The 27,402-nt window shown below is 35.6% G+C and overlaps 1 protein-coding gene across 2 annotated transcripts; it reads left to right on the top strand.

The window, feature by feature from the left end:
* The first annotated feature begins 564 nt into the window (after nucleotides 1-564).
* LOC124160966 lies at nucleotides 565-24,508 on the top strand. 2 transcript variants are annotated; one of them, XM_046537101.1, is made up of 20 exons: nucleotides 565-641; nucleotides 736-839; nucleotides 2,892-3,236; nucleotides 3,309-3,382; nucleotides 4,160-4,418; nucleotides 4,707-4,952; nucleotides 5,948-6,089; nucleotides 7,370-7,803; nucleotides 8,170-8,315; nucleotides 9,068-9,198; nucleotides 11,606-11,895; nucleotides 14,010-14,186; nucleotides 15,035-15,231; nucleotides 17,295-17,517; nucleotides 18,263-18,457; nucleotides 18,616-18,827; nucleotides 19,875-19,980; nucleotides 20,086-20,229; nucleotides 20,787-21,287; nucleotides 23,062-24,508. In XM_046537101.1, the coding sequence occupies exons 1-20, from the start codon at nucleotides 617-619 to the stop codon at nucleotides 23,308-23,310; spliced, it is 4,200 nt and encodes a 1,399-aa protein (XP_046393057.1). In that variant the 5' UTR covers nucleotides 565-616; the 3' UTR covers nucleotides 23,311-24,508. The 2 variants fall into 2 exon arrangements, with proteins under 2 accessions (XP_046393057.1, XP_046393056.1); XM_046537100.1 differs by having other exon boundaries at nucleotides 11,603-11,895.
* The last annotated feature ends 2,894 nt before the right edge of the window (nucleotides 24,509-27,402 follow it).

Below are 27,402 nucleotides of genomic sequence, written 5' to 3'. Positions count from 1 at the left end.
TAAACTACGTACATCTGTTGTTAAAATTGCCACTGCTGGAGGAATTCCCTTTTGATAGTGACCTAGATGCAGAATCCACTGACTGCCCTGTATTTTAGCTAAATCTGAATGTAACCCTGATGCTCTACTTGAGAACACCCACTGATATTGTGTCCCTATCTCTCAAGGATACCCTTTTCTTGTATTTCATTTTCTCCTCAGCCAATTTCTGGTATTAAATTAACGTCTCCACAACTTTGGATTGAAAATGGCTCCTCAGGAGAACATATTTGTTTTCTAAATTGGAAAGAGCATGCAATCTTTGGAGCATGCTATTTACCCTGAGGAGCCTCCCAAACGCCTAATAACGGTCAGTTTCAAAATTTAATTTTCGGTAAAATATGCATTTCTGTATGGAACACTGTGAAGAAAAGTATAGTAAATAAAAAAATTGGATCCACACTCAGAGTAAGGATGGGGACATACCCCAATCCTTATATAAGGGCCTTGGGATCCACATAACACATTGAAAATACCCGCGCTTTCGCCGTATAGTAGGTGTTTGTTTACCAAAACAAACGACGATCGCAGTGCGATCATTGAGCGCTCAAAACCGTATTTCAAATGTGTTGGAGAAATGGATGACTGTTCAAAGATTTTAAGTATGTTAACAACCCATTCGTGTATTTTCGTGGATCCTATCCAATTTAAATTTTCTGTTATTTTCTAATTTTAATTGGAAATTGTTGGTTGTAGGTACTCGAAAAATCTGGGAGGACGGACCACTCAACACGACAGCCGTCGTGAACACAGTTCGAAGTCTACTTTATCACCAAAAATTGACCGACATACTGAAAGAAGTGAGAAAATAAGGCATTAAATAATTAATTTGCTGTAATTACAATGAAAATGTTCCATGTCCTCAGAATATTTAACTATCTGTTAGTGTTTACTTATATAGTAACAAGGCAGAGCTGCAAGGTGTTATTTTGTTGCAAAGAGCGGCAAAGTCTTAATTTGTTCCTATCGAGAGTTTTGATATATGTATATCGAAACTTTGCCCTGACTTATCTCTGTCTATAAATAAATTTCATAGATGTGTGTGCTTTTTAGAGTTCTTCATGGTAGCTAAATTAATCCGACCTACCTGAAACAATTATCTCTCGTGGAAGCTGTCGGAAGTAATCATTGATTCTTTTAACTTTTTCCTTCAACTGTGCGGATGGTGATATCGAAGAATACTGCTGTTAAAAAATTGTTATTGGGCGTAATATTTGTTAATTTGTAGCCGCAGCGCATTCGCCCTCTCCTAGGATTTTTTAGAATGTTAAATAAGTTATATATGCTAAGTTTGGTGAAGATCCAACGAAAATTGGCGTTTCGATAAATCTTTACTGTTACCGACTAAGGAAGCTTGAATTACCAGTTACTCTAAACTCTTGTATGATCTCCACCAGTAGAGGTTTAGATGAACGGCTATTTTTACCAATTGTTGTTGAGTGTGTGCCCATATTGTCATGTGACCAATAAATACTTTGTTGAGGGTATTTATCGTAGCCAGGACTGTCCATATCCATGCCCTACGCTATAAGGGTATGGACTCGGATGGAGGTCACATAAGGGTATCGAAACACACTTAAGTCTTCTAGAGCGGAAGTTGGAAACCCTTTCCCTGAAAGAAATAGAGGTGGTATATACATGCGTCCTAGCAACAAATAAAATTAATTTAACCATGGATCATTTCTTTTCCAGATATCCTAGTATCCTAATTGCATTTCTTGATTTCCTTTCCCATGTTCTCCTATCACCTTTTCAGTTTACTCATTATTATTTATTTAAGTTTTCTACCCATTAAGGAAGGTTTGCATGGAGCTTTAATGAAGCATTCCAGGAATCCCCCTCCCCTCATGGACTTCTCTCAACGATTCATAATAAGGCCTTCCCCCTTTCATTCTATCTAAAAATCCTATTCTATTCCTTCCTCTCCCTTGTTTACAAAACATTCAACTCTCTTATACTGTTTCCAACATACCCTCCCCACTAAGAACTCGGTCCATCCATACATTCTCTCTCCTCCGTATCTCATCTAAAAGCTGCTTCTTCTCACCCATCATGTCCAGCATTTCGACATTCCTTCTCCTCTCCCTCAACTTCACCTCCATTCTTCGCCACACCCATTTTCGCCCCATCCTATTCTCTTCCTTCCCCTCCCTTGTTTACCGAACATTCTACCATCTAACTCTGTTTTCAGTTTCCAACTTCCACTCAAGAAGACTTTAAGTGTGTAGCGACACCCTTATATGGCCTTCATCCTAGTCCCTACCCTTGTCCTGTAGGGCATAGATGCTGGACAGTCCTAGCTAGGGTAAATAACCTCACCTAAGTACTTCGTGGTCAAACGACATCATGTGCACACACTCAATAACATTTGGTAAAAATAGCCGTTCATCTTAACTTCTACTGTTGTAGATCACACTAGAGTTTAGAGTAAATGGTAATTCAAGCTTCAATTTTTCACTAAATTATGTAATAGTTCTTTATCTATTTACCGAAAGGATGAAATTCACCATGAAAAGATCATTGGGCTTAGCAATTTTGAACCTGAATTTCGTTATTGCTGGTTGGTATATGCTACTAGTTACACCACCAAGTGTGCCTGTCAGGCAGTAGGAAAATCTAGGTTTGAATCTCATTAAAGGCAATTTTTTTCCATCAGTTTCATCCATAGTATAAATAATTTTGCACCTAAGCGCTTGATTACACACAAAGTGTTGAATGGGTGAAAAAACTTAGGTAGTTTTCCATCTGGGAATAAGAAGTATGTTTCAGTAAATATTTTAATTAAAGGTGCATCTTAATGACTAAATCTGGATAGCATTAAAAGTTAATAGCTCAATTGTCTTCTCTTTCAGGTTCCAAGTAGCTCCAATAAGAATGAAAAAAAGTATCCTACCTTGGCTGAAGAATATAAATTGAAACCAACAAATCAGATTATTGAGGCTATCACAGCTTTTATTACTGAAAAAGCTGATCTCCAAGGCTGTAAAGTTGAACATGTCTCCACTTTGTCTTGCCTTAATACATTGAAAAATGTTTTATGTGATAGGAAAAAGGTGGCTCAAAGAAGGGGTGTGTCCATTGCTATGCTTTCAGAAGAAAATCGTGAGCTTATTAAAGCCTTGGTTACAGTTATCCATAAACTCTATCACTCGGATAAATTTGATTTGAGATCCTTTGCAAAAGTTTATCTCCAAATGGTGAGTGTTTGACTTTGTGTTTTTTCCATCAATGCCCGCAATAGGAATTTTTTATAATTGTATGAATTTTAGGAGGATATGCCCCTGGAAATACTTTGGATGTTCCATGAAGCATCTCTGATTGACTCCATTTCGTATGTAGTTAAGTAAGTTCACTGCTACTTTATTTTTATTGATTTGTTACTTAAGTCATTAAAATTTATTAACTTTTGATTTGTTTATTTTAAATTTTAAAATTGTTATTTGATTACATTGAAATTTTAAGCTGTAAGTGTACTAGTATATATTTCATTGTAGGAAATATAAATTTTAAAAATATTTCATCATCATAATTTGAAATCAAAGCCTTGTTACCAAAGTTTTGGTTGCTATACAGTTATACTTCTGCCAAAATCTTCTGTTGTCCCTCCATTTATGATATTAGTGAATGATTTTCAAATTTTCCTTTCATCTTGTTTCTTTGGTTTTAATATTATTATGCTTTTATGTAATCTGCTCCATATGTCCTCCCAAATTAGCTTCTGGAGGGCATGCACGATTTCCCTCCTCATAATTGGTGCCTCAATTTTTGTTCCAGCTACTTCTGGACTGGTAGAATTTTATACATCTATAATAATTGATTATCTTCACCTTTGCGTAAATGTTTCATGTGTACTTCCCAATTCTTCGTTACCAACTAAGTAAGATCTTTTGTTGGCATTGTCCTTCTTGCCTGTCTGTTCCTTGAGATTACTCTATGCCTTGTGCGATTACATTGTGGGTTCATACCTATCCATTAAAATAGCAATTCTATAAATTTTGTTTTTCTGAGGCAAACTTTTAGTATTGTTATTATGCATTTGTTTTAGATTATGTATTTGATGAGATAAATATTTACACTGTATCATTTTTATCATGTGAAATGCATAATAATTGTCTCATAGGAACTTGAGCCATCCAGCAGAAATTTCAAGACTAACGTCATCCATGAGTGCTCTGATTTGCTTTGGAGGCGAAGATGAAGTTTCAAAGAAAGTATGCATTGGTCTGCTTTCACCACTAGTTGCCGTAGTTTATGGCCCTAGCACAGATACAGCATCGTCTGATCTACTCGCCTCCCACAAGCAGGCCCTCAAAATAGTGTTATCATCAATTTTACGGAAAGTTAATGAGCAGCTACTTTCTTCACCTTTGAAGAATGAGGTGATTTTTGTTCACATTATTTACCCGACTTGCCTTTTACTCTCTGCTGTAGTGCTAAGTTTAGTTTTTACGTCACACAGTTTACATTAACTTAAAGTGTCATAATTCAGCATATACCTATTCTAATGTATAGATCATGCTGTTGTAATTTTTAAATGTGCATATTTTTTTTATTTTATGAGCAAGCGATCATGACAATTAAAAAATAATTTTAGGAATTTGGGCACATTTCTCTTATGTGTGAATTTATTTTAATAATTTGACCTGTGCATTTAATTTTAATTGTAGGTCTCCGGAAGTAATTTTCTCAATGATGGTGAACTAAATCTGAATCCTGTTGACGTATTCCATTTGATTGCTCTTCAACCTGGTGTTGGTGGTCATCAATCGCCAATTATTGTAGGATTTTTATCCAACCAGTTGGCAGATTTGTTGACATTTTCGCCGGATACCACATTAAACCAAGCCTTCACATATCAAAGCGAGTGGAGCTACTGCAAAATACCCCAGCATCTTCAGCAGATGCTAGCATCGGTAAGGTCATTATCGTAAGAAAGAAATTTAATTTAAGTTTTAGTTGTCACATTAGGCTCAACTATGCATAAATAAAAATATAATTAAAAGCGTTAAACAATATTTTTAAATATTTACATTGTGAGAGTGCATATTCAAGTGAAATGATGGAAAATTGCTGCAGAGGAAATATTTAGGTCCAAGTAATTTTGCATAATAAAGTATTTTAATATGTAGGTGAAAAATTAGAATACATAATTTGCTTTCTGGCTGGCAATGTAGCAGTTTTTTAAGTTTTGTTTCAATTCATAGAAAAATTGGTCATAATGCATAGCCTTAATTTGATGTTAATTGGGTTGATGTACCGTATTTCTCCGAATATAGTCCCCCCCCTAATTTTTAGGCTTCAGTTTGAGGAAAAGTTAAAAAAATGTGTTTGAATATAGTCCCCCCCCTTTACTTTTACCACAGATTTTTTGGAAAAAAAGGGGGACTACATTCAGACATACACGGTAATCCTGAAATGTTTTACACTCAATGAAAGTAGATACTGTGATGAATTTTGTTGAAGATTTTAAATTTAAAATACATTTTATTCTCCTATAATGCCTTCACCAATTACATTTTTTGTCAAATGCATTATAATTTGGAAAATAAAGATATGTACCCATTTTTTCAAAATTTTGATTTTTCACTTAAGTTGGTACATACTTCTCAAGCCATTCGCTATAAAAAAGCAGCAGCCTTAACCCTGATAAGTTGATGACATCACAAAGTCATGCAAAATTGGTCTCCACTTTTCTGCTGCTCCTCCGGCTTGAGCATAGGCCTATCATTACTTCTTTGTTACGCATCTTTCCCTTCCATCTACCAAACTATTTTAACCATCATTTGCGATTTTAGGTCTGCGTTTACAGCCCCATTGAGAAAAATAGTTTTTTCTTTGAGGATGTATTATTTAATGGATTATTTTTGTAATGGGGAGATGCATTTAAATTTTAGGTTCTTTCTTACAGATACTGCGACCATTTGCTGCCAAAAATGCTCTGGATATTATAAGGACGATTCTAAAAATGGGTGAAGTGAACTGGAGAAATGTTCTGGCATGCATATCTGTATTTTCAGTCACTAAAGATGAATCAGGAATGCTAATGAAAGGTAATTGGTATTTTCTTTTGAATCGGAGGTTAAATTTAAATAAATGCATAAATATGTTCATATTCATTGGTCTCTCACCTTTTTGATGAAGTATTTATTGTAGTATGAGGGTCATATTTTTACAACAAATTTGAATCAGCTGCATTATCCATTTGTCTGAAGCATTAAATTGACTCCTGCTTAATTTATGCGTAGTATTTCTGTAGTAGTGTACTTTTGAGTATATGTACACTGAATATGTATGCTTCGCAATTTGAAGCTCAATAGTAGAATAATCATTGACCATTTAAGTTGGCTAATTCTATCATTTTTGTTTGTTTTTTGTAAAAAATCGTGAATAAGGAAATAAAAATGTTTTTTTTTACATCAATTCAGAAAGAGAATTATTACCTGTATTTTGGCATTTTATTTTGAGGTTTTAAGTTTAAAATGATTTTTTTCAGTAAATAAATGTAGTTCTGGCAATTAACTTAAAAAATGTCACATTTGACTGACTTTTGTAATATATTAAGTTTAAAGTCAATAAAAGTTGTTTTTTGAAACAATTTTTCTTCATTGTGAAATATTTTAACATTCTGTTCTTGGATTTTTTGGTAGCATTATAACAAAATGAGTCTCAACAAAGTCTTTGCTACATCAATACGAGTTTAAGTTAATGTGTCTGAGTTAAATTGTCACTTCAATATATATATGGGGATTTTTGATGTATGGAGAAAGGACCTTGGGGAGAGAATCATAAACGTGATAATTAGGGATGGTCGGATCGGATACCTCGGATCCAAATATCAGCGGATATTGACCTTCATCGGAAGACATCGGATCAGGATCCGAAATTTTGAATAATAGGTTCAGTGAATGCATAAGGGTGGAAATAGTTCCGATTCTATCTTCGAATGTGCCGTCACATGCGATTCTTGTCCTACTCATGAACCGTTTTGTTTGAAAGCTCTCGCAGAGGTTACGTAGCAGAATTTCAACCGTGGAAAATAAAAATAGCAAAATACTAATGGCACATAGTGTGACTCAAGAGATTGAACAATCATTGGGGGAATCTCAGCATCAGGAAATTTGAAAATGCATTTGGATCCGAAAATATCCGATCCGAAAGATCAGGCTCTGAAAATCAAGGATCCGATCTGAATCCAGATCTGAAAGAAATCCTGGATCCGTCCATCCCTGGTGATAATTAATCCAATAATGGTAATTCTTTCGCTGAGAAGCATTATATTTTGATGTTCAGTTTTCTGCTCATAAGTGAATCTTCTCTTTTTCTTCGCCAGATTTTGTTTCATCTTTGGTATACGAGGCATTCAGTGATGGCTGTCGTGAGACACTAATATTGGCCCTACTGACTGCTCGTCAGTGTAGTCTTGAAGATTGTGGCTTCCCATCATATGCAGAGTGGTTTGATTCAATGTTCGGAGTGCGTGGGACATGGGGAAAATTGGGTGACCAGAAAGGAACCCCATCTAATCGTAATTTTCGGCTACTTTTGTCCTTAATGACTGACCTTGTCCCTGTGGAGAGCATAGTGGGGCTCAGAGCTCATATTGCTCACCCTCCTCAAGTTCCAGCGTCAGCAACTTCGAGAACAGTGCTGAGTGATTACCTTCATCTGGCTCGAACACGTCTGTCAGACTTTGGTGTGCGCACGAGTGAACAAGGTGGGCTTTTCCGAACAAGCCAGCTTACCATGAATGACGCTATTGGCCAGGTTGGTTTTTTGTGGTAAAATGCTAAATGTTTACCATTTTAATTATTTAAATTCAATTTTTTCAAATTGAATGTTTGGCTGTAAGCCTCATTTAGAATCTTACCATCTGGTTTAACTGTTAAATTTTTCATTACTTCTAATTCATTGACTTTTCATAGAATTTTATTGTGTATCCTCTCATGTAAAACTTGAAAATGGATATTTGCAAATATTCTGGCTAGAAAACACCGAAGCTTATGGAAGTACCCTTTGACAAATGATGATAAATATTGAATAGAAATTGGAAGAGATGGAGCAATATTACGTTTATGCATTCGGTCTAATAATTTTCTTTTTTGGAAGCTCACATTTTTTTTCCTTTTTAAGAAACAAAACTTAGCTGCTGCTGAGGTGGAGTTTGTGTTGACTCATTTTGAGAGGACAGGAGAAATATTGAGGACGGTTCTTGAAGCATCAGTATTTCGCAAGCGGTATCTAGAGCAGACTTTTTTGCCGGAATTACTCAAACCAAGGTTTGTTTTTTTTTAAATACCATACCGTTATATTTTCTTGGGAAGATTATTTTCATATTTTTAGTAGAATATCTGCTAATCTTGCTATGAGACCTCATATGAAAATGCAACCTGAATCTTAGTGCAGGAATTCCTCTAGTATTCTCCACTGAGTCAAGTTTTCTATGACTGACGTTTCAATGCTCATCTTGTGCCTTGTTATCAAAGCATATAGGTAGCCCTGATGGCAGTGAGTGAAGTTAGCATTGAAACATCGCCCATGGAAAACTTAACCTATTGGAGAACTGGAGAGGAATGCCTATTACATATTATTATTTATTGTTTTTTTCAGTTCTACTTACGGTTTGGTTCCTGGCACTAGTCCTTAATCACGGTTCTTAGTTCAGTTTCTCATTCAGTTGTTTAATTTTAATCGAATAATTTTCTTCATCTGATAATGATTGTTGCTTGGTTATTTGAAAAATGCATAAAATTTCACATCTAGGTATCTCACAAATGATCAAATCCATAACATGCCTCCATTCAAAGTATGTTGTGTATTTGGGGTCAATCTCTCAAACCTGAAATTTTTATTTATTTAAAGCATTAGGTGAATGGAAGGGAAAGATTAGATATGGCACAAACAACATTCACTCCCTATGAGTTTAAGATAATGGACGATGAAGAATGCCCACTATTTTATTTCTATTTACAGTGAGTATGTGGGAATACAGAGCTAATTTGATTAGCCTTTAACTTATTTCAAATTCCAGGGTCCTACCTGAGGAACCAGATACTCGCATGAAAGTGATACAAATTTTAGCATCTAAAAGCCTCATTTCAGCAGCTATGTTAAAAGATTATAATGATTTGTGCGAAGAGGAGCAGACCAAACCAGTTAATGGTAAGATGTTTGTTTACTTATAATTGATTTTTCATTGTTTACATATTCAATTCTTCAGTTTTATGGTATTCATTTTTGGGTGTAATTAAGCTTAATACAGCTGGGTTATTTTGCTTTTAAGTCAATGGGCAATAACTTTATATGTGCTTTTCTTTAATAACTTATAAGAATTTTTATTTTATAAAACATGCCAGCATTTGTGTTTGACAGGACATTTTCAAAAGTATTTGCAAATTTTGCAATTTTACTTCTGATATCTGTCTCGCTCTGAAAATTCTTATCGTTGTGTGCAGAGCTGTATTTTATCTTTCAATTTTATTAAATATCAAATCACTAGAAAATTCAGCTCAATCACAACATATAAAACCCTGTGGAAATACATTAAACACTTCAGACCTCAGACGCATGAAATTTGCCTGTGATGGTTCTTCTATTTTTTAGATTGCTGTTAACCCAGAGATAATAATCATGATAAACAGTTATTTTATACACGCATCTTTTTTGACTGGTTAAATTTGGCATAAATTAACATCTTATTTTCCTCAGCTATTACGTTACTCAGCAAAATTTTGCTATATTTTTGTATAAGATGTAAATTCTGTCTCTTTCAATGATAACCAAGAAGTTTATCTTCCAAAGACAATCTTTAATTATGATTTGCACTATTTGGTTGAGTCTTTGGCAATTCAAATTCATTTTATGATGTCGAAGTAGCGATATTTTATCATACAATTACAAAAAGGTTTACAGTAAACTCTCATTATTATACAGTTCACCGGAAAACCGGAAGTTCGTTGTATCGAACTTCGTTGGACCGTTTCTTTTGATTGAAATCTCCCAAACTTATAGTTGCGCCGTGGATAAGCTTCGGAGTCATGTGTATGATATTCACGATTAAATTATGAGCAAATACAGTAAATCCTCGATATACGAACAAGATGCGTTCCAAGACCTTGTTTGTTAGTTGATAAGCCTATGCAAGGCATCGAAAAGTGTGGTTATTCTGCAGAATGCAACTGTGTATCACGATTTTGCGCTAATGCACGATTGTGACTAACTGATCCAGCTGTGTGTGCGACGTGGCTGGAGCTGAAAAAATTCACTGTTAACAGGAAGGAAGTACAGCCAAAACACTGAACAGTTGATGCCACAACGGATTAATTGATTCTTCATTAAAACTGTGCCCAATGCATGAGTCTCTATACGTCACACCATGTCACATCTGCCCACTCTATAGGTGCCAAATTTAAAATTTTGGGCACTCTTGAATTTTTCTAAGGTTCGTATCTCTGAAAGTTGAATTTTTGTCGATTTATCATACTGCCAATTTACGATTGGTAATCATAGGGTCACCATGATTCCACAGGAATGAATATGATGTTGTGTGGATACTGAAGTATCTCCTATTGAACAAAGAACCATATTTGACACTTTTCAGCACAGTGCACGAGGAGAACTTAAACCTAGCACAATGATTGTGACGTAATGTAGTGTTTATCCACTTAAATGCTGTTGCTTACCCGTGGAACTTTGTAATAACGGTCATTTTATAACTGCTGGGAGTGGGACTGAGACTTGTAATTTTGTAATAACGTTTCTTTTACTATAGATTGGATTTGCCTTTTTGTCGGGACCAACAGTTTACTTGATAAAAACAAGAACTTTGTTATAACGTTTTTCATATTAGCAAGAGTCTACCGCATGTAAGATCTAAACCTTTCTTGGAAGATAACCGTAACTAACATGAATTTATCAACTGAAGAAGCTTTGCAGTCAGACATTCAGTGCACTCAGCACACTCAGCTTTGGCTTTCAAATAATTGTGGCCTTAAAATTTGATTGTATCACTCTTTTACTGTACTTGACATATTTTTACTTCATATTGAACGTTTAATTGGGTCCTCACATCATCTGTCCATTTTACAGAATTTCGAAATGTGATATATTCAAATGAAATACCTATCTCTAAGAAAAAATGGAAGGCGAATCGAAGTTGTCATACACTATTTTCAAAGATTCATAATATGTACCTCCTGGCCCACAGAGTGAAAGTTCAAATTTAGTGCTTTTGCGAGAAAAAGACATCGGACTATTTAAGTTATAAGTAATTGTCCATCTTCCCAGAAAATTGGGATGTAGTTATTGCAAAAAAAGAACAAGTATCAGAAAGATCATGATTTTAATGGAAACACTTGCATAATTATGAAGGGTAATAACTAATAAATTTTGTATTACCAGGCGAAAATTATTATTACCAGGAGAAAGGACACAACATAAGTGTAAATAAAGGATTGATAAAAATGTTATAAATGATATTTGTGTATTTTTATGGCTAATGGTGGTACATAATCGGTTACATATTTCAATTCTCAAGTTTTATATCTTTAATTTTGATTTTGTACAGCAGACCCAGGACTTCCATCTGATGTCCCTGATTGTTTGTCATCACTGACCATGGAACTTCAAAAGCATGTACAACTTGTAAAAAGAGTGAAAAGTGAAGAATTTGCTACCAGTAGCAAGCAAATGTGGAAAAATTTGAAAGAATCACTTTCCGCTGTGAATCAGTCCCTTCAAAAAGTGTCTGTCTCTTTCATGGTGGACTCTAGTGATGGTGTGTCTTTTGAAGGGAAGGAGAGGAAAGTATTTGATTCCCTTGCCCTTGTTGATTGCAAAAATCCATCCCAAAATGAACAGGTAGGTAATATTTTCTTGGATGACCACTATGGGTATTGTTTGTGATGCATCAAAAATATACCAATGTATAGTAAAACCTTTTCAGTCAAATCCTGGCAGTTCAAAATATCAATCACTCTATTGTTACTGGATGGAATACCCTCACAGTCTGCTTAGAAAGTCACATTTTCATATGTAAATGATGCATAGTTTAAAATATTTCCTGCATTATATTTTAAGTCACTAATCCTTTGACTCCAATGCTCATCATATGGCATGTTAACTGCATTGGCGTAATGGTTACTTTGTACATATGCTCATACATATTTCTTTTGACACGTCAGTGTTTTTTTTATCAGTTGTGTATTGCTTGTCCATGACACACAGAAATATCGATTCAAATGGATGAATGAATGAAGTCTAAAGATAAATTTTACTCAGTTTTGAAGTAATGCAGCCATGGCGACCAACGTGGTCTCGATCCTAGCCTAATTTATTCGATACTCAAGTCACCATTGGCGGCGCTGAAGGCAGTGACATAATTTGCCAACATGGCCGACACATCGAGGATTCTATTGTGATGATAACATTGGTGTAATAGGATGAATCGTTGGGCCACTGCGGAAAAAAGTAGAAAATGGCAAGGAAGATTTTTATTGGCTTTGAGGAGGTATTTCAATGCTTAGGGGCAACGACAAATAGCAGTTAAGATTAAGGTGCCAATCAATTTTACCTGAAATGTCCTCTACTGTCTCACGGTGATTACTCAAAGGGTTCCTAATGACCATAAATTCATGACTATGATGAAAAACATTATTCTTCGTAAGCTAGAAAGGAAAAAGTGTAATATGTCGGTTACCCCAAATGCCTTCAACCAACAAACCACTGTCCCAGTAAATGATGACCTGTAGCAATGAATGGCAGCGAAAAGGCATTTTAAATGAATTTAAATGCATGAAATATATTAATCACTGCATAATGATAGCTTATTACTAAAAATATAATTGGAAAAATCATAAAATAACCAACAATCCTAATGATTTGTCAACGTGCTGTCCTTACATAATTGCTCGGTATCCTCGGAGATCTAGTTTTGGAAAAATCATAAAATAACCAACAATCCTAATGATTTGTCAACGTGCTGTCCTTACATAATTGCTCGATATCCTCGGAGATCTAGTTCCGCATTTGGCCGATAGTTGGCATATTGTTTGTCTGGATCCTCGAATTACTTCTGGCCACCCAAGGGGCAAGAAATCCACGAAGATGTTGCTCCTTGGCCGGTCACTATCACTAGCATCTTAGAATCTTCATCAATAGAACTTTCTTTTCCTCTAACTATGACTGACCTGACCATCTACATATTAACTCATAAGCCTTTGCAGAAACAGTTCATGATGTGGACGGCACTGTGAGAATGGGGGGTGCATAATTCCAGGGCCATCCTGAGCAGCACACGCACTTGCCACACAACTTTATTAGAGATGATTCTATTATGTGCTATGAATGGTTAAGCTTTTTTCTGTCTGATAAAATAAGGTGTAAGGAAGTGTAGCTTGTTGGCTTAGAAGGTAGAGCACTTGACTACTGATCTTAGGGGCCTGGGATCAATTCTGGGTGAAGCCATTGGGCATCCCTAACAAAAATCCTTCAATGGTAAAGTGTCCCAGGAAAAGAAATTGGGTGCATTCAGCAGCATTTTGCTTCATTGATCCATTGATCATGATGTTGTGATCACTCTGTAAGAGCACACCGAATGCAGTGGTATGCTGCATTACAATAATGTTTTTTCCCCCTTTATGCTCTGAGGTGATCACAATTGAGAGATGACTTCCTCACTCACTGAACCAGCGACTGATCAGCTCATCGTGACATCATGTCGCTCAGTTCCACGTTGTCACACCACTCACTTTCTCACTGATTTGAGTTGAGCATATTGTGGCAGAATGCATCCATTCTCTTCCTACTCTGAATACATTCATCTTCTTTTAAGTTTAGCTCTACCCTCACTTAGCCAGCCTTCCAACTTCTCCTAGCCAACCTTCAGGTTGAAACTTTGAATGAGTTAGTGAATAGCGTAAAGTCATGCTGCTTTACTTTATTTTGCGGTTGACTCATTTATTGATATTTGATAGGTCATCTCTGTTTTTCTGGATACTTGGACAAGAGGGTTAACATATTTCTCTACTGCTGAAAAGATTCAGTGGCTACAACTGATGCTTGGAATTTTACCTCAAAACTTAATGTTCACTCTATATCAACGCTTATATCTGTTGTTTAAAAAGCCTACTTCAGAGTTGGATCATGGCAAGGTGAGTAAACATTATACATATTTGATTAAATTAAAACCTGATGGCATTTGTCTATATGCATGGCTAAACCACATCAATACGTTTTTCAATAGGGCTACTAGCTTCCTTGTTACTGCTAGTTATATCTGCATGGTGTATGTATGAGTGATGTTTATTTTTGTTTTTTGGCGTCAATATCAAAGTTGCTGATCAATAGTAAGTGGGCTGGCATTTATCATAATTAATGGCGAAGTGTGATGCTCAAGCTTAGTCATCACAGGTGTGGTGGGTGGCCCATTACCAGGTTTCCATTTTCATGAAATTTAAACTTTGTGAATAAAACAACTCTAAAAAATTGTTACGTCAATGCTGGAGGCACTGTGGGGAAGCCTTGGGTTCTTTCAGCAACTTCCATTTTTCTACACAATATAGTTTTACAATATCTCAGGTGCCTGGTTGCATCTTTAAGAACTCATTGATTTTGGGACTACACCTGTGACTGAGGCATTAAATTAAAACAAAAAAAAACAAAAGGATGAACAAAAACGAATTTATGTAGATAATTCGTAAGTATGTGGCGTTAATTAATTTCATGGAAGAAAGGAGAGATGTGGGAATAGGGGATTATTGCCTTCTGATATTGTGGGAGTTTCGTCAGAAAGTCCTCTATGGAATGTATGTCACTGTGATAGAAAACTATTCATGCTCTATGCTAATGCTTCATTTATCATTTTAACAGAGCTAATAAGATTATCTGTTCAGTTCCGAGAATTTAATGTGAGTAGGATTCCTGTAGGTTGGTACATATGTATTTGAAAAAGTTGTTTCTCTTAGTAGCATTATTGCTTTTCTTTCTTTCATCTTCCTAGTTAGATTTGGCAGCATCAATTGCACTATGCCTGCACATTGGAGCATCAGAATTTCCTGACGTTTTATTATCCAGCCAAGAAGAACTGGATGGCTCACAGGAAGATATGATGTCAGAGAGGAAAATTGTTTCAATCTTAGATTTCCTAAGTTTGGCTCTTCCTATAGGCAGCAAGGATGAAATGGAACATACTTTGGTGTGAGTAGTATGTTCTTCTGTATCAGTTTTTGTCTTCCATTGCCATTGAATAGTTTCTGAAGATTTTTGACCACTTTTTAGAGCAATGTTTATTAATCTTTTTGATCCACTGTCACTGGTTCCATGATCTGCTCCCAAATCAGCCCTGTAATCCTAAGAGACTACTATACCTCCAGCTCCCCAATAATGCTCCCTATCAAATCCTCATTTATTTTCACCTCTGTGTATTGCAGCAAAGAACCCCGGGAGGTGATAGTTTGGTTTATACTATTTTGATTAATTGGTCTTGGTGTTCACTGTATTGCAAATGCACGTTGGATTAAAATCTCTTTAAGTATTTTTCCACTGGAATATTCTAGAGTCACGTTTAAGACAAATGTTAAAAATTTGTTCTCTGGGCTCTGTGTGGTCTGGTCAAAGAAAGTTAAGCACTTAGTCATGCTGAAATATGGTTATGAATTCAAAGTCAGTATCTTTCACCATATCCTTTGTGACTTAATCCCTGTATGCTTGTGTGCCTGTGTGTGTTACAGTTATTGAATGCATGGTAGTCTTGCAAAATCTAGGGTATTTTCAAAGGGTCAAAAGATCACAACTGGGTCCTGTTGAATGTAAATTTCACAATAGGGTAGTTTCCTTCATCAAAGAAAACGAAAGGCATTGATTGCATTTCTTTACCCAACATCAGTGTATTCATAATATACAAATTATTTGGTTTTACAAATCCCATTCTAGATGAATGGCAATGGTCAATTTTAGCCGCATTTGAAAAAGGCCATATTGGCGTCCATGCGATGCCACTCCACCTGATGTCACAGGGACCTAGTTTCTATACGAGTAGATAGGAGTTTTACATCGTCTGATATTACAAATGCATGTATGAGGCACAGAGCTCAGGGAAACATCTCTAAATAATCACCTATTAAAACTGCCTATGGTAGAAAAGTTTCCTTTGTTTGATAAGGTATTAATAATCGTTATTTAAGCCAAGCACTACCTGCTAGCAGGGTACTCTACCCTACTGCCAGCAAGCAGCCTGCATCGTAGCGGCGTTCATAGCCTCGCACCCAGGTGGCCTCACACGGCAGCCAGACATCACACGGCAGCCAGACATCACGCGGGCTTTTCCCAGCATTCATACTTAGCCGTTGCATTTTTGTGCGCTTGAAAATTTTCACTTTTCATTTAATCCAGAAAAATAGATATTGTCATTTAAGAATCTAACAGCATGAAATATGTTCTCCAGGAGTAATAATCTTTCAATTTAGGCAATAAAAAAATAATAGGAAACCACCCTATTAAAGAAGTGCGGAGAAAGAATTTAAAATATACCTACTTAAGAGATCATCATCAATCAATTGACATTGTTTTATGTACCTTTACGTCATCAGAAGCAGAGCTTCTAAATTTCTCAGTGGATATTGGAGTGGATTTTTGAATTTCTTTTTTTTTAATTTTACTTTCATTTAAGCTCATTCCATTAAAAAAACGTTTACAAAAGGAGGTGGAGACTGTGGTGTTAAGAGTGTCTTTTTAAGTACATATTTGAATGTTTAGTCCTTTCTCTATGCTTAAGGACCGAGTGTCAAACAAATTGTCACATTCTTTGTAGTAGTCCAGTTCTTACCTTAAGCTATCAGGATTGTTGAATTGTAAAGTTGTGAAATTATTGCCTCAGCCAATTCCTTCCCAGGTTGCTTAAGTTAATGTTTACCTGCCTTGAGAATAACCTTGTACTACCAACTGATCTGTCACTAGGAAAATCAAATACTGCTCTTTCACTCATTTGTGTATCACAGTATCCGAGTGGTTTCTGGTTTTATTTTTTATAAGTGAAAGTAATGAGAAGAAGAAAAAATGTAATGTCCTAAACATCAGGCAAAAGAGGAGAAGGGAGGAAATTAAAATCTTGGGTACTGAAAGATGTAGGGGTATTATGCAAAAAGTAGTAATCTGCGATAAGGGGTTGCATCAGAGTAAGTTATAGTACTTATTAAAGTAAATTATTTTGTACCTACTTAAGATGAGAAAGGAATTTTATGTTTCATGTTTCTTTATTTCAGGTTATGTGAAACATTCCTTAATTGTGTGGATAATCTTTTCCCTTCCTTTGAGGAAGTTGAAAGTGAGAGAGAAATAGTGTCAAATATTCCACAGTTATTTATTTCTAAATACTTGTTTTTATTTAAACGGTACCAGTTTGCAGATGTAAATCATATACCTAATTTTAAACATTCTCTCTCAAAAAATGTTGAAGTTTGGCAAAAAATATTTTGTAAGTCTCAGGTAAGGAAACACCTTTATTGAGTCTAAAAAAAGTCAATAGATTAATAATAATGAGGAATATATTAAAATAGTGGATAATTGCTATTTTTTATCATTTGCTAATGGTATTTAATGCATTAATTATTTGTCCATATTTTAATTAACTCTCTTGTCAAAAATGTTGATTAATTTGTTAAAAGAGTTAGGTGCCGTCAGACTCAAGGGCGTCTCCAGGATCAAATATTAGGGGAGGGGGGGCAAGCCATGGTTGTTCTAGGTATAGGTAAAATTTAACCATGGAAAAGGTGAATGAAACCAACGTTTTAAGGAAACTGTAACAGCTCTTTCTTAGCTCTTAAAATTATTTGCTTGACAAAATATTAATTTCCTTAAACATTTGCGATTTTTGCTTCTGGGGGGGGGGGGGGGGGGGGGGGGGGGGGCAGCTGCCCCCTCCTGCCCCTTGCTGGGTATGCCCATGTTCAGACTCATAAAATGCCGGTCAATAGTTTCGTATAGAATTAATTGTTAATTTTGGTGATAGAGTTTGCTAAATTTTTACTGACAAAACATGTAAAATATGAATTAATTTTTTTTGTTTTTCTTATTACGCTGTAGTGAATATGGGTAATTTAGTATTAATTAGATATTCGGCTCTGTTTTTTTTAGTAAGGCCTGTCCACTATGTAACTAACTATAATTGCTGCAGTGACAGTGATAGAAAACATGATGTTTTTGGTGATATAAGATTATTTATTCATAACAGGTGCTGTTGAAACAGTGGCTGTATTGGGAGCTTTCAATCAACTCAATATTGGACATATTTACCTCAATAGCATCAAAAAAGGATTACCTACTTCATTGCCTTCTGAATTTTTGCTCAAAAAGTCCTGTTTGCAATGTTTTAGCCATTATAAATGAAACTTTCACTGCTATTGCTTCAACGTGGTCTTCAGAAGCTGTAAGTGACTTCATTGTTAATTAATATTATGCCCATATTCTCCCTACATGACATGGTAGGAGTAGAGTGGATTATGTACACATGTTATTACATATCTGTAGTGTGTGATAGGTAAAGAAAATTCATAATCACGTCAGTTTGTTTTTTTTTCTTTTCAGAATGTCCTTAGTGAAAGCTCATCAAACTTTCTTATGCTATTATCCTTCCAAGAATTCATTGTATACATGTTGGATTGTGTCATGTGTTCATCTTCTGTGGGTCATAATGCTGAAATGCCTTGGCTTCTTTCACATTGGGTTGACTTAAAGAGGGAAGGTTGTGCTTCATCGTTGCTGGAGCAAAAAGAAAATGCTGATTGGGTTCTTTTACGGTAATTTTATTTCTTTATTAAATAAAATAGCATATTAATTGTGAAAATTGTAGAAATAACAAGAAGGTGTAATAGTATATGCACTGCCTGTACCCTTTCTCGAAAAAAAGAAAAGAGTGTAATGTATGTTAGAAAGTATATGATCCCTAATTATAGATGTATTGTGTCAAAGAAAAAATTGCAGAACATATGGCAATCGACGTTGCTAAGCAACCACTAGAGTCACTGACCACCATGGCACAACTTTCAAGTAAATGAGTGATTTTTTTTTTAACTATGTAAGTGACTTACTTTTTACTGAATAAATGCCCTCTCCCAGCTAGGACCAAAATGAAGGTTAAAGGATATTGTAATAGAATCCAATTTTGATGTTGCAGTATAAACTTGAATCATATATATCAAGCATTTTATGATGTCATTTGATATTTATAATATGAATATGTAGTCAATTTTTCTCAGATTTTCTTTAACTCAGGATACCTCACTTAATTATGTAATGATTTTTATAGACGACAATTAAATAGCTTCATCTGCATAATAGATCATTTTTATAAAAGGTGCTATGATGAGACCAGTTTCGCCAGCAGTCCTATGAATATTTTATGCCCTATTTTTGGCATTCTGCAGCACCCTTTCAGTTGCATAATCACCCCAAGCCATCTGGCTTTTATGCCAGCGGGCATTACAAAGTACTGGTAGAGAGTTAGCAACTAATACATTTAATCAGGTGAGATGCTCCACAGCTATTAGGTTCTCAGCAATCCAACATCACAACACAATGAGTTATGTGATTATTCTTGTGGCATTCTTGTACACAAAAAATTTCACATTACGTATTTTGAAAAAATACAAGCCACTTCATTGGTTTTAGAAAGGTATATTTGTACGTTGTTTATTTTTTAGTGCAGAGAATAGATATTTGCATACAAGAAAATGTGTACACATTTGAAAGGAGATATGCTTGTTATTTCAGCCTCCTTATCAAATTTTAACTCAGAATATAAATAAAATTATAGTTTAATTGAACATGTATTTTGTTTCTTACAGAATTGTCAATACTCTTCCTACATACCTCATTATTAAGAACGAATCCAAAATGAAAGACAGTGACATAGTAAAAGATACCATTGTCATTTTGATAAACAAGCATTTGGTAAGTTCATAATCTTTGTTGAACTTCATTATAATTGTATTTAAAAATGTAAAGAGGCATTTTCACGACTCTCGCAAAATATTTAAATTCATTTTTTCTTTTCAGAGGGAAAATTTATGTGAGAGAGGATTTCTGCCCTTGTCCTTCATGATGTATCTCCTTGGTGGAATCATAGATTTTCATTCAGAGCCAGAAGCTACTCTTAATTACCTAATTAGAATGTGCCCAACTTTCAAGATGGCATTAATTGTAAGTTGAATTATTGCTCCTGGGTAACTTTACATTGTCAAGCAATTTATTCATTTTAATTGTGGTAGAATTTTATGTGAAAATTATTTTTAGGCTTTAAGTTGTCATGTTAACATTTTATATGAATATGGCAAATTATTGATTATCAGGGCTAATATTGGGGAGAAGTACATATCACAAATAATCATTAAATTTAATTTAGTTAAAAAGATAAGTTTTAATAGAAATAAAGAAAAGTTAAAAAAATAAGTTTCCTCCAAGAGCATGCATATGCATGTTCAACAATTAGTTAAAGGCAAAAGGGAACTGTATGTGTGGTAATTTTTCTAGATTTATAAAGACAATATTATGCTCTAAATATTTTAAGGTACTGCAACCACGCATGTTGCCTTTGAGTGATAATTTAGGGCTTCAATTTAGATCTCCCATTTTTTTGTCTGAATCTATAGCTGGTGTACCAAAAGTGGAATATGTAAAGCATTTAATAATAGCAATGGAAATCCTTGCTTTAGTTTAATTATAATCTGTATAATTATTATTATTGCTGTGCTGTTTAGGCTCATCATATACAACTTCACCCAAAGCTCCAGAAACTAAAGGATTCTCCTCATTTGAAAGATTTACAAATGATCCGTAAAGTGATGGATATAGATGCTGAATCTGAGACCAAGATTCCATTGGCTACTCAGTTAGCTGATTGGGAGGTTGCATTGAGCCTGTGGGCTAAGAAGAAAGCAAAGTTCCCCCCTGCTCTAGTTGTCACAGATGAGAAAATTGTGAATGCAGTTCCTGGTAATATATCTCAGTGGATCATCTACTTTGATATGCTCTCTTTGGGTTGGAATGAGCTCTTCCGGGGGAAGTATGTGATTGCATCAGAATTGAGGCTTATTTCAGAGTTAATGTTGCAACGACCATCACTCGCCAAATCCTTGGATGCATTTCATTTGGCTAAACAGTCCATGTCGGGACCTCATGACCACTGCCCAAAAAGTGCAATATTATCTGTTGCACATTTCACGTGTAAAGTGTTGATATCACTTCTTTCGCAAAATCAGGTATGTATATCTCATATATTCCATTTCCTATCAAAAATATTGGTTTGAATCTCACTCATTTGACTTCATTGATCCAAAATTCTGATTGAGAATTAATTTTTTTCATAAATGTTTCAGATGAGTTTTTAAGATTGGTCATGTAGATAATAATTCATCAATTTTTACCACCAACTTTTCTCTCCTTTATTTGAACATCCTCAGGGCTTTAGGTTTCATTGCAATTTTTTTAGTAACTCCAATTGTTCACAGTCTCTTTGACTCAGTGACTCGACCCAAAGTTTGGTTTTAATAGGTAATAAGACAGTTCTCATCAGAATAAGCCATAGAAATGTGAATATTACTTATTCAGGATAGAGGAGGCCAATTCCTTTCCCAGGGCCATCTCAGCCTTTTAAGATGTTATTATGGTTTGTTTGAAGGCTACACCCAGGTTTTGAATTTGGGAACCTTTGATCAGCAGCCAAGAGTTCTATCCTTTAGGCTACCACAGGGGCACAGCTAAGAATTAAGGCTAGGGGTTTTAGGTACAACTAATACTTAGGGGTGTGAGAGTATTGCATACCCACTAGGGTAAGTGGGAGTTGCGGGGGCCTTCCACCAGAAAAATTTTAAGATCAATGTTTCAAAATGGCGAGTTTTACGGCTTTCTGAGGGATATTTGATTAAGCCTAACGCTATTATATAAGTAATACTAAACCATTAAGTAAAATGGAATAAACTTAAAAATTTCTCTGAGCTCTGGGGGGGTTTTATCCCCCCCTCGCTCTGCGACTGAGCTACCATACTCCCCGACTCCAATTGTTGGAGGTACATACCAAAATAATCGGAACACAAAATTAAGCCCTGACAAAGCTCAAATGAAGATGCAAAATATTGATGGCAAAAGTTGACAAATTATTACCTTGATAACCAAACCTCAATAACTCACTCCCATCATTTACAGGGTTCATATGCCTGCTAAAAACCTGGGAAAGATAAGTAAATTTTTGAGGTTCGTAAAAAGTGAGGGACATTTCAGTGAAAAACTGAAAAAGTGGGTGAAATAGAAGCAGTCAGAAAAATTTTGTCCCTATTTCGTTGTTTGGAAAAGACACTATCCCAACTATGCAAGAATTCTCACCCAAAACATTTGTCGTAGTTTTTGAAATTGATTGCTATTGTGTTGGTGCTTACTCATCAGAGGAGTAATTTATTTGATCATCATGTGTCACATTCATTCCTATTCTAGCAGTTGATGCAGTTTTTGTCTGAAAATTTCTCCAAAAGAATTGTTTTATGCCTTACTATTAACCAGTCTCAAAACTATGCCAGCCTTAAAGACTTTTGATGTTCTGATATTTGGAGATCATCTGATATTTTCTGATATGGAGTACTTAGTGTGAAGTGGTAACATTTCTGAAATTGAAAAATCAGGAAATTTCAAGAAATTTTTCAACTTAAACCCTTTGCGATCAAACGTCGAGGCTGGCTAGACAAGTTTATTGCTACAAGCACTTGGCTTGTCGTAGCATCAGGTCTTACTTCAAGTTGAGCTCGACATCAAGGCAAAGCGATTTATTCAAGGGCAATGTTTCAAGAGATTACCCGATTTGCCGTCAACTCGAAGTTAGACCTGATGCTACAACAGGCCTAGTGCTCGTAGCACTAGACTTGTGGAGCCAGCCTCGACGTTGGACCGCAAAGGGATAAAAGTGTATGGAGATCAATTTATTAAAATAAAACAGTGGTCAAGAACTGAAGCATGGTTAATGACTTTTTTTCATTTAATTCACAGCCAGGGGACCAATTGGCTTCGTGGATGACACTCCTACGAGCAGTTCTCTCAGCACGCATTCAGTGGGCTACCTATGCTGAAAAATACAACCTAAGATTCGAGCTGGAAACAGATAGGGACTTGCGTTCTATTATTTCTCAAGTTCTGGGAATTATAACTTCAAAAAATATGTCTCTCTCTGAATATATTCCTTCAGTATATCTGTCTGGGCTTGACAAAACTATCACAAAAGGTATTTTGATTCCATAACACAAGTTTTTCATTGTTTAGTGTCTAACAATCTCATGCGTCTCATTCATTGTTGTAGTCATATGCCTCATTATAAAGTGTCTCTTGACTCTAGTCTTTTACTGTGGAAGTGAAGAAATGTTTTTTGTATTCCTTGTTAGTGGTAAAATAATGTTATTGATTTAATACTCATTATTTTGTTCAATGATGTTTGCCATAAATATGTTGGGACCATATTTTTGGGGTTTGCTGGCATTTGGGGGAAAAAGTGCAACTGCATTAACATAAAGTTTTGGCAAATTGAGTTATGTTGATGTATTTGTTTTATTGTTGTGTTCTTCATCTGTACTTATTCCTTGTTACCTATTTCCTAGGATGTCCTAGAACTCCTCCCCATGCTTTTTTGCATGAAAACAGATAGAGCAGTAATGAAGGGTACACCATGCAAAAATCAATTCAATGCATGATACACCATGTAAAAATATGTCCTAACCAATGCCTACATAATAATAATATATGCCAAATTTGGATATGCCCAATACTTTGAGCCATCTTCTCTCTCCAACTTTGGATGACATTTAGTTGGTAATTTTTTCGAGGAAATTAATCGGCAAGTTTTCAGTAGCATAATTTTGTACTACTGTTATCAAAACAGAAAATTAATCATCAATTAAGTTTCTCTGGATTTTTTTCTAAGCTGTTTTGTGATACTAGGAAACCTCCTTCCTCTTTCCATCCCTGAGTAAATAGGAACTGGGGGTATGCATGTTGCATAAATATGGACTAGATAGGGTTAATGTGAGACAATTGTGATTTGAATTTGTACTTCTTCCCATGCGACTGCTTTCAAAGTCATGGAGTTAGTGTTTTCTCTCTAGTAATTTTATTTTTATATTTCTATTGTTTATACATCTTCCAGCATTTGTTAAGATTCAGCTGTGCTCTTTATCATTATAAGAACATTTAAATCTGGAAAATTTTACTCCAGGAGTATTTGTATATATGTATGTGTAAATATATTTTTTGGATGCATATACTACTTGTTAGTGTAATTAAATGGTTCCTCAGCACTTCCTGTTGTGCCTATTCCTTACATGTCTGAACCTGAAGTACTTGATATCTTCAGAAGAAAATATATAAGAAAATTTTTGTTATTATGCATGTAAATTATTAATATTCTAATAATAATAGCTTTGCTATTAAAATAGTGTATTTTGTATGGGAAATGTTTTATTTTCTATTTCCCAAACATGAGAAGACCGTTTGCCTGACAGACCCTTTTGCCCCCCCTCCTCCCCCCCAAGGAAATAATCCTCGATTCGCCCTTGCTTAAATGATCTCAAAAATTTTCTAAAAAAAACTCTTAAGGATGGTTAAAAGTACTTAACTCTTTATTACCTCTTTGTACCTCTTTGAAATTTTATAGTAACTAAAAAATTTCAACGGTTAATTTTCTTATGGGGACCCTCCCAGTTTCTTATCATGAGGCCCTATTATTTTCATTATATCTGCCTTGCTTTGTGTCTATGTTCCTCCGCCTCCTTCTTTCTCTATTCTCCTACTCATTTCCAATGTGGTCAGCAGTGTTTTTCTTCTTTTTTTAATCTTCAGCTCTACACACAATTCTATGAAACTTTTATGAATACTTTTTTAAACAATTGCCGACCTATATTCGTAGTTTCTTCAACCTTTCTTTATTATACGCTTAAATATTCATGAAGGGGACAAAGAGAGGGTGATGAAGAAACCAGCAGTGAGAGTGAAGAAGAATGTAGAAGTGCCAGTAAAAATGATGGTGAAATCCATTTCATCCAGACTTGGAAAACAATTCTCGCCCCCTCATAAAATATTGAAGGAGTAGGAAAATTCTGCCAATAACTTAAAATAAAATGAAAGCTTTTCTTGGTCTTTGTATCCTCCATGGAAGCATAAAATTTTCTTCAATTACAAAATCATTCTCACACAATCCCCTTTACCGTGACCCTTGAGTTTCTTAAAACACGTCAGGAAGAGGATTTGAGAAGATTCTCAGAGTATTTTGCTATGCCAATAAAGATGACGACAATGTTCCCCTTCAAAAAATGGAAAAAGAAATCCCAAGGGGTAGACCTTCCACGACAGCCTCGGAAGGCATCTCAACTGACCTCAGTCTAAATTTCCAGGAAAAACAACTAACAAGAAAGTCCCTTAAGTGTCGCCACCAAATATCGTTCAAATTTTGCTAGGCGATAGGAAATGGACAACCATGAGGTATAATTTTTTGTTTGAGCAGCCAACGCTCAATAATTATCGAAATAATAGCGACGGAAAGTATGTGACAGAGAAACTCCTGAATTTATGCAACCCACCGAATAGAATAAACACCGTCTGTGCTCTCCATCCTGGCAACTGAGTACAAGGGGCTATTGGCGCGCTGCGTGTTGCATAAATTTAGGTTTTTCCGTGGTACTTTCCGTCCCTAATATCTCGATAAGTATTGAGCATTGGCAGCTGAAACAAAAACTACACTTCATGGATATCCATTTACAAAAATAACTAGCAAAATCTGAACGAGATCTGGTGGTGAAACTTGAGAGACTTCCCTTGTAAGTCCATGGTCATGGGATTCATAAACGAGTTACGAGCTGAATTTTCGTAAGTCTCAGGGTCGATCGATAGTGTATCTATTCTTATCACAGGCGACTTTTTACATTTTTTTATTTCCTAAATGTATAAAATGGCAAAAATATTTTCGTCGCCTTTATATTTTAATCAAGATAACGAGGTACGTCGGGAAAAACAATCCAAATTCCAAGTTTTTCCGAGATTCGTCCATGATTGTTTCCGGTAGGACACCCGACTTGCTGGGGGAGTCGTGGAAACATTAATTTGAATTTTGGCCAATAGATGACAACTTCCTTGACGTCACACAATGGAGTGGGCTGAAATTGAAAGAAGCTTGCCAAAACCTAAAAAACTATCTTTTTGAGATAGGAAGTTGAAACTTCGCATAAATATTCTCCCTCCGACTACGACTACCTACTATTTTTTCTGAAAATTGCCCACTTTATCCTCTCGCATTGGTTACATGAATTACTTTATTGAAAAAAATTATTATACCGTGTTAATAAACGCTTTTTCTTTCATTTGGAGGGTTTTTGTAGATTTTTTAATTATTTAACATGCATAAATAACAAAATGGCGGAGCCTGTTTTCAGCCAATTTTTACATTAACATAGAGAAAACGTAGATACTCCCACCGTCACGTCTGAAGTGATTGAACTGTCCCATCAAGCAAACCTGGATCCTGAAGTCTTCAGAAGGGAGACTAAAATGCAAGGTTAAGGGCCTCCCAAAGGGTGAATGAACAAAGCGAGTTGCTGCGTGGAAAAAAATAAGGGCGGAACAAAAAATTCGGGGGTTTTTAAAATTCATATTTTATCCCGAAAGGAGGAGATGGAGAAGTATCTTTGGGGGAGAAGGCGACAACAGCATTGAGAGTAGGGGGTACCCCTGGTTGAGGTAAGTGCTACCTATATGTATAACAGTGGTCATTATCGTAATTCGAGAGTATTTTTTCGTCACGCAACAGAATCGAGTCTTCATCAAATATATTCAAAATTGTTTTCAGAAGGGAGACATAGCACAAGATTCGGAAGAGGTATAAAATGGAGAAAAAATTCAGCAATAACTAGCAGGTCATCCGGCGTTGCTCAGGAAAGACAGTACCCAGAGAAGCAGGAAACTCGAAACTTGGAATTCATGGTCACATAGCAGGATTTTTAGGCACGCTAAAAAGCAACCATTTCCGTATAACGCACCCGGGTTCCGTGATCAGCCTCTACCCCACTCCAAAATATTGATCGCTGTATGCGCCCGTACGTGTGTAGACCAAAAACGTCTTGTAAACTCAAACACCAACAAAAAGGTTTACACCGAGAGGATTAATAAGTAAGTGTAGTATCCTTCACGCGGTTTTGCCTTCAGGCGAGTAAAGAGGTTTGCCTACCCGGTAGGATGTCCGAACACAGAAGTTTGTCAAAGCAGAGTCATGGAAACTAATGGAATACTCACCATAGACAAGGCGAAGCGTAGTTAAGTTCTGTATGGATAACCTTCTTGATGGAATTGCAC

Source organism: Ischnura elegans, chromosome 6 (assembly GCF_921293095.1).
Source record: "Ischnura elegans chromosome 6, ioIscEleg1.1, whole genome shotgun sequence".
Taxonomy (NCBI): Eukaryota; Metazoa; Arthropoda; class Insecta; order Odonata; family Coenagrionidae; genus Ischnura; species Ischnura elegans.
Note: the sequence above shows the minus strand (reverse complement) of the source record. Positions and strands in the feature narration are given on the sequence as shown.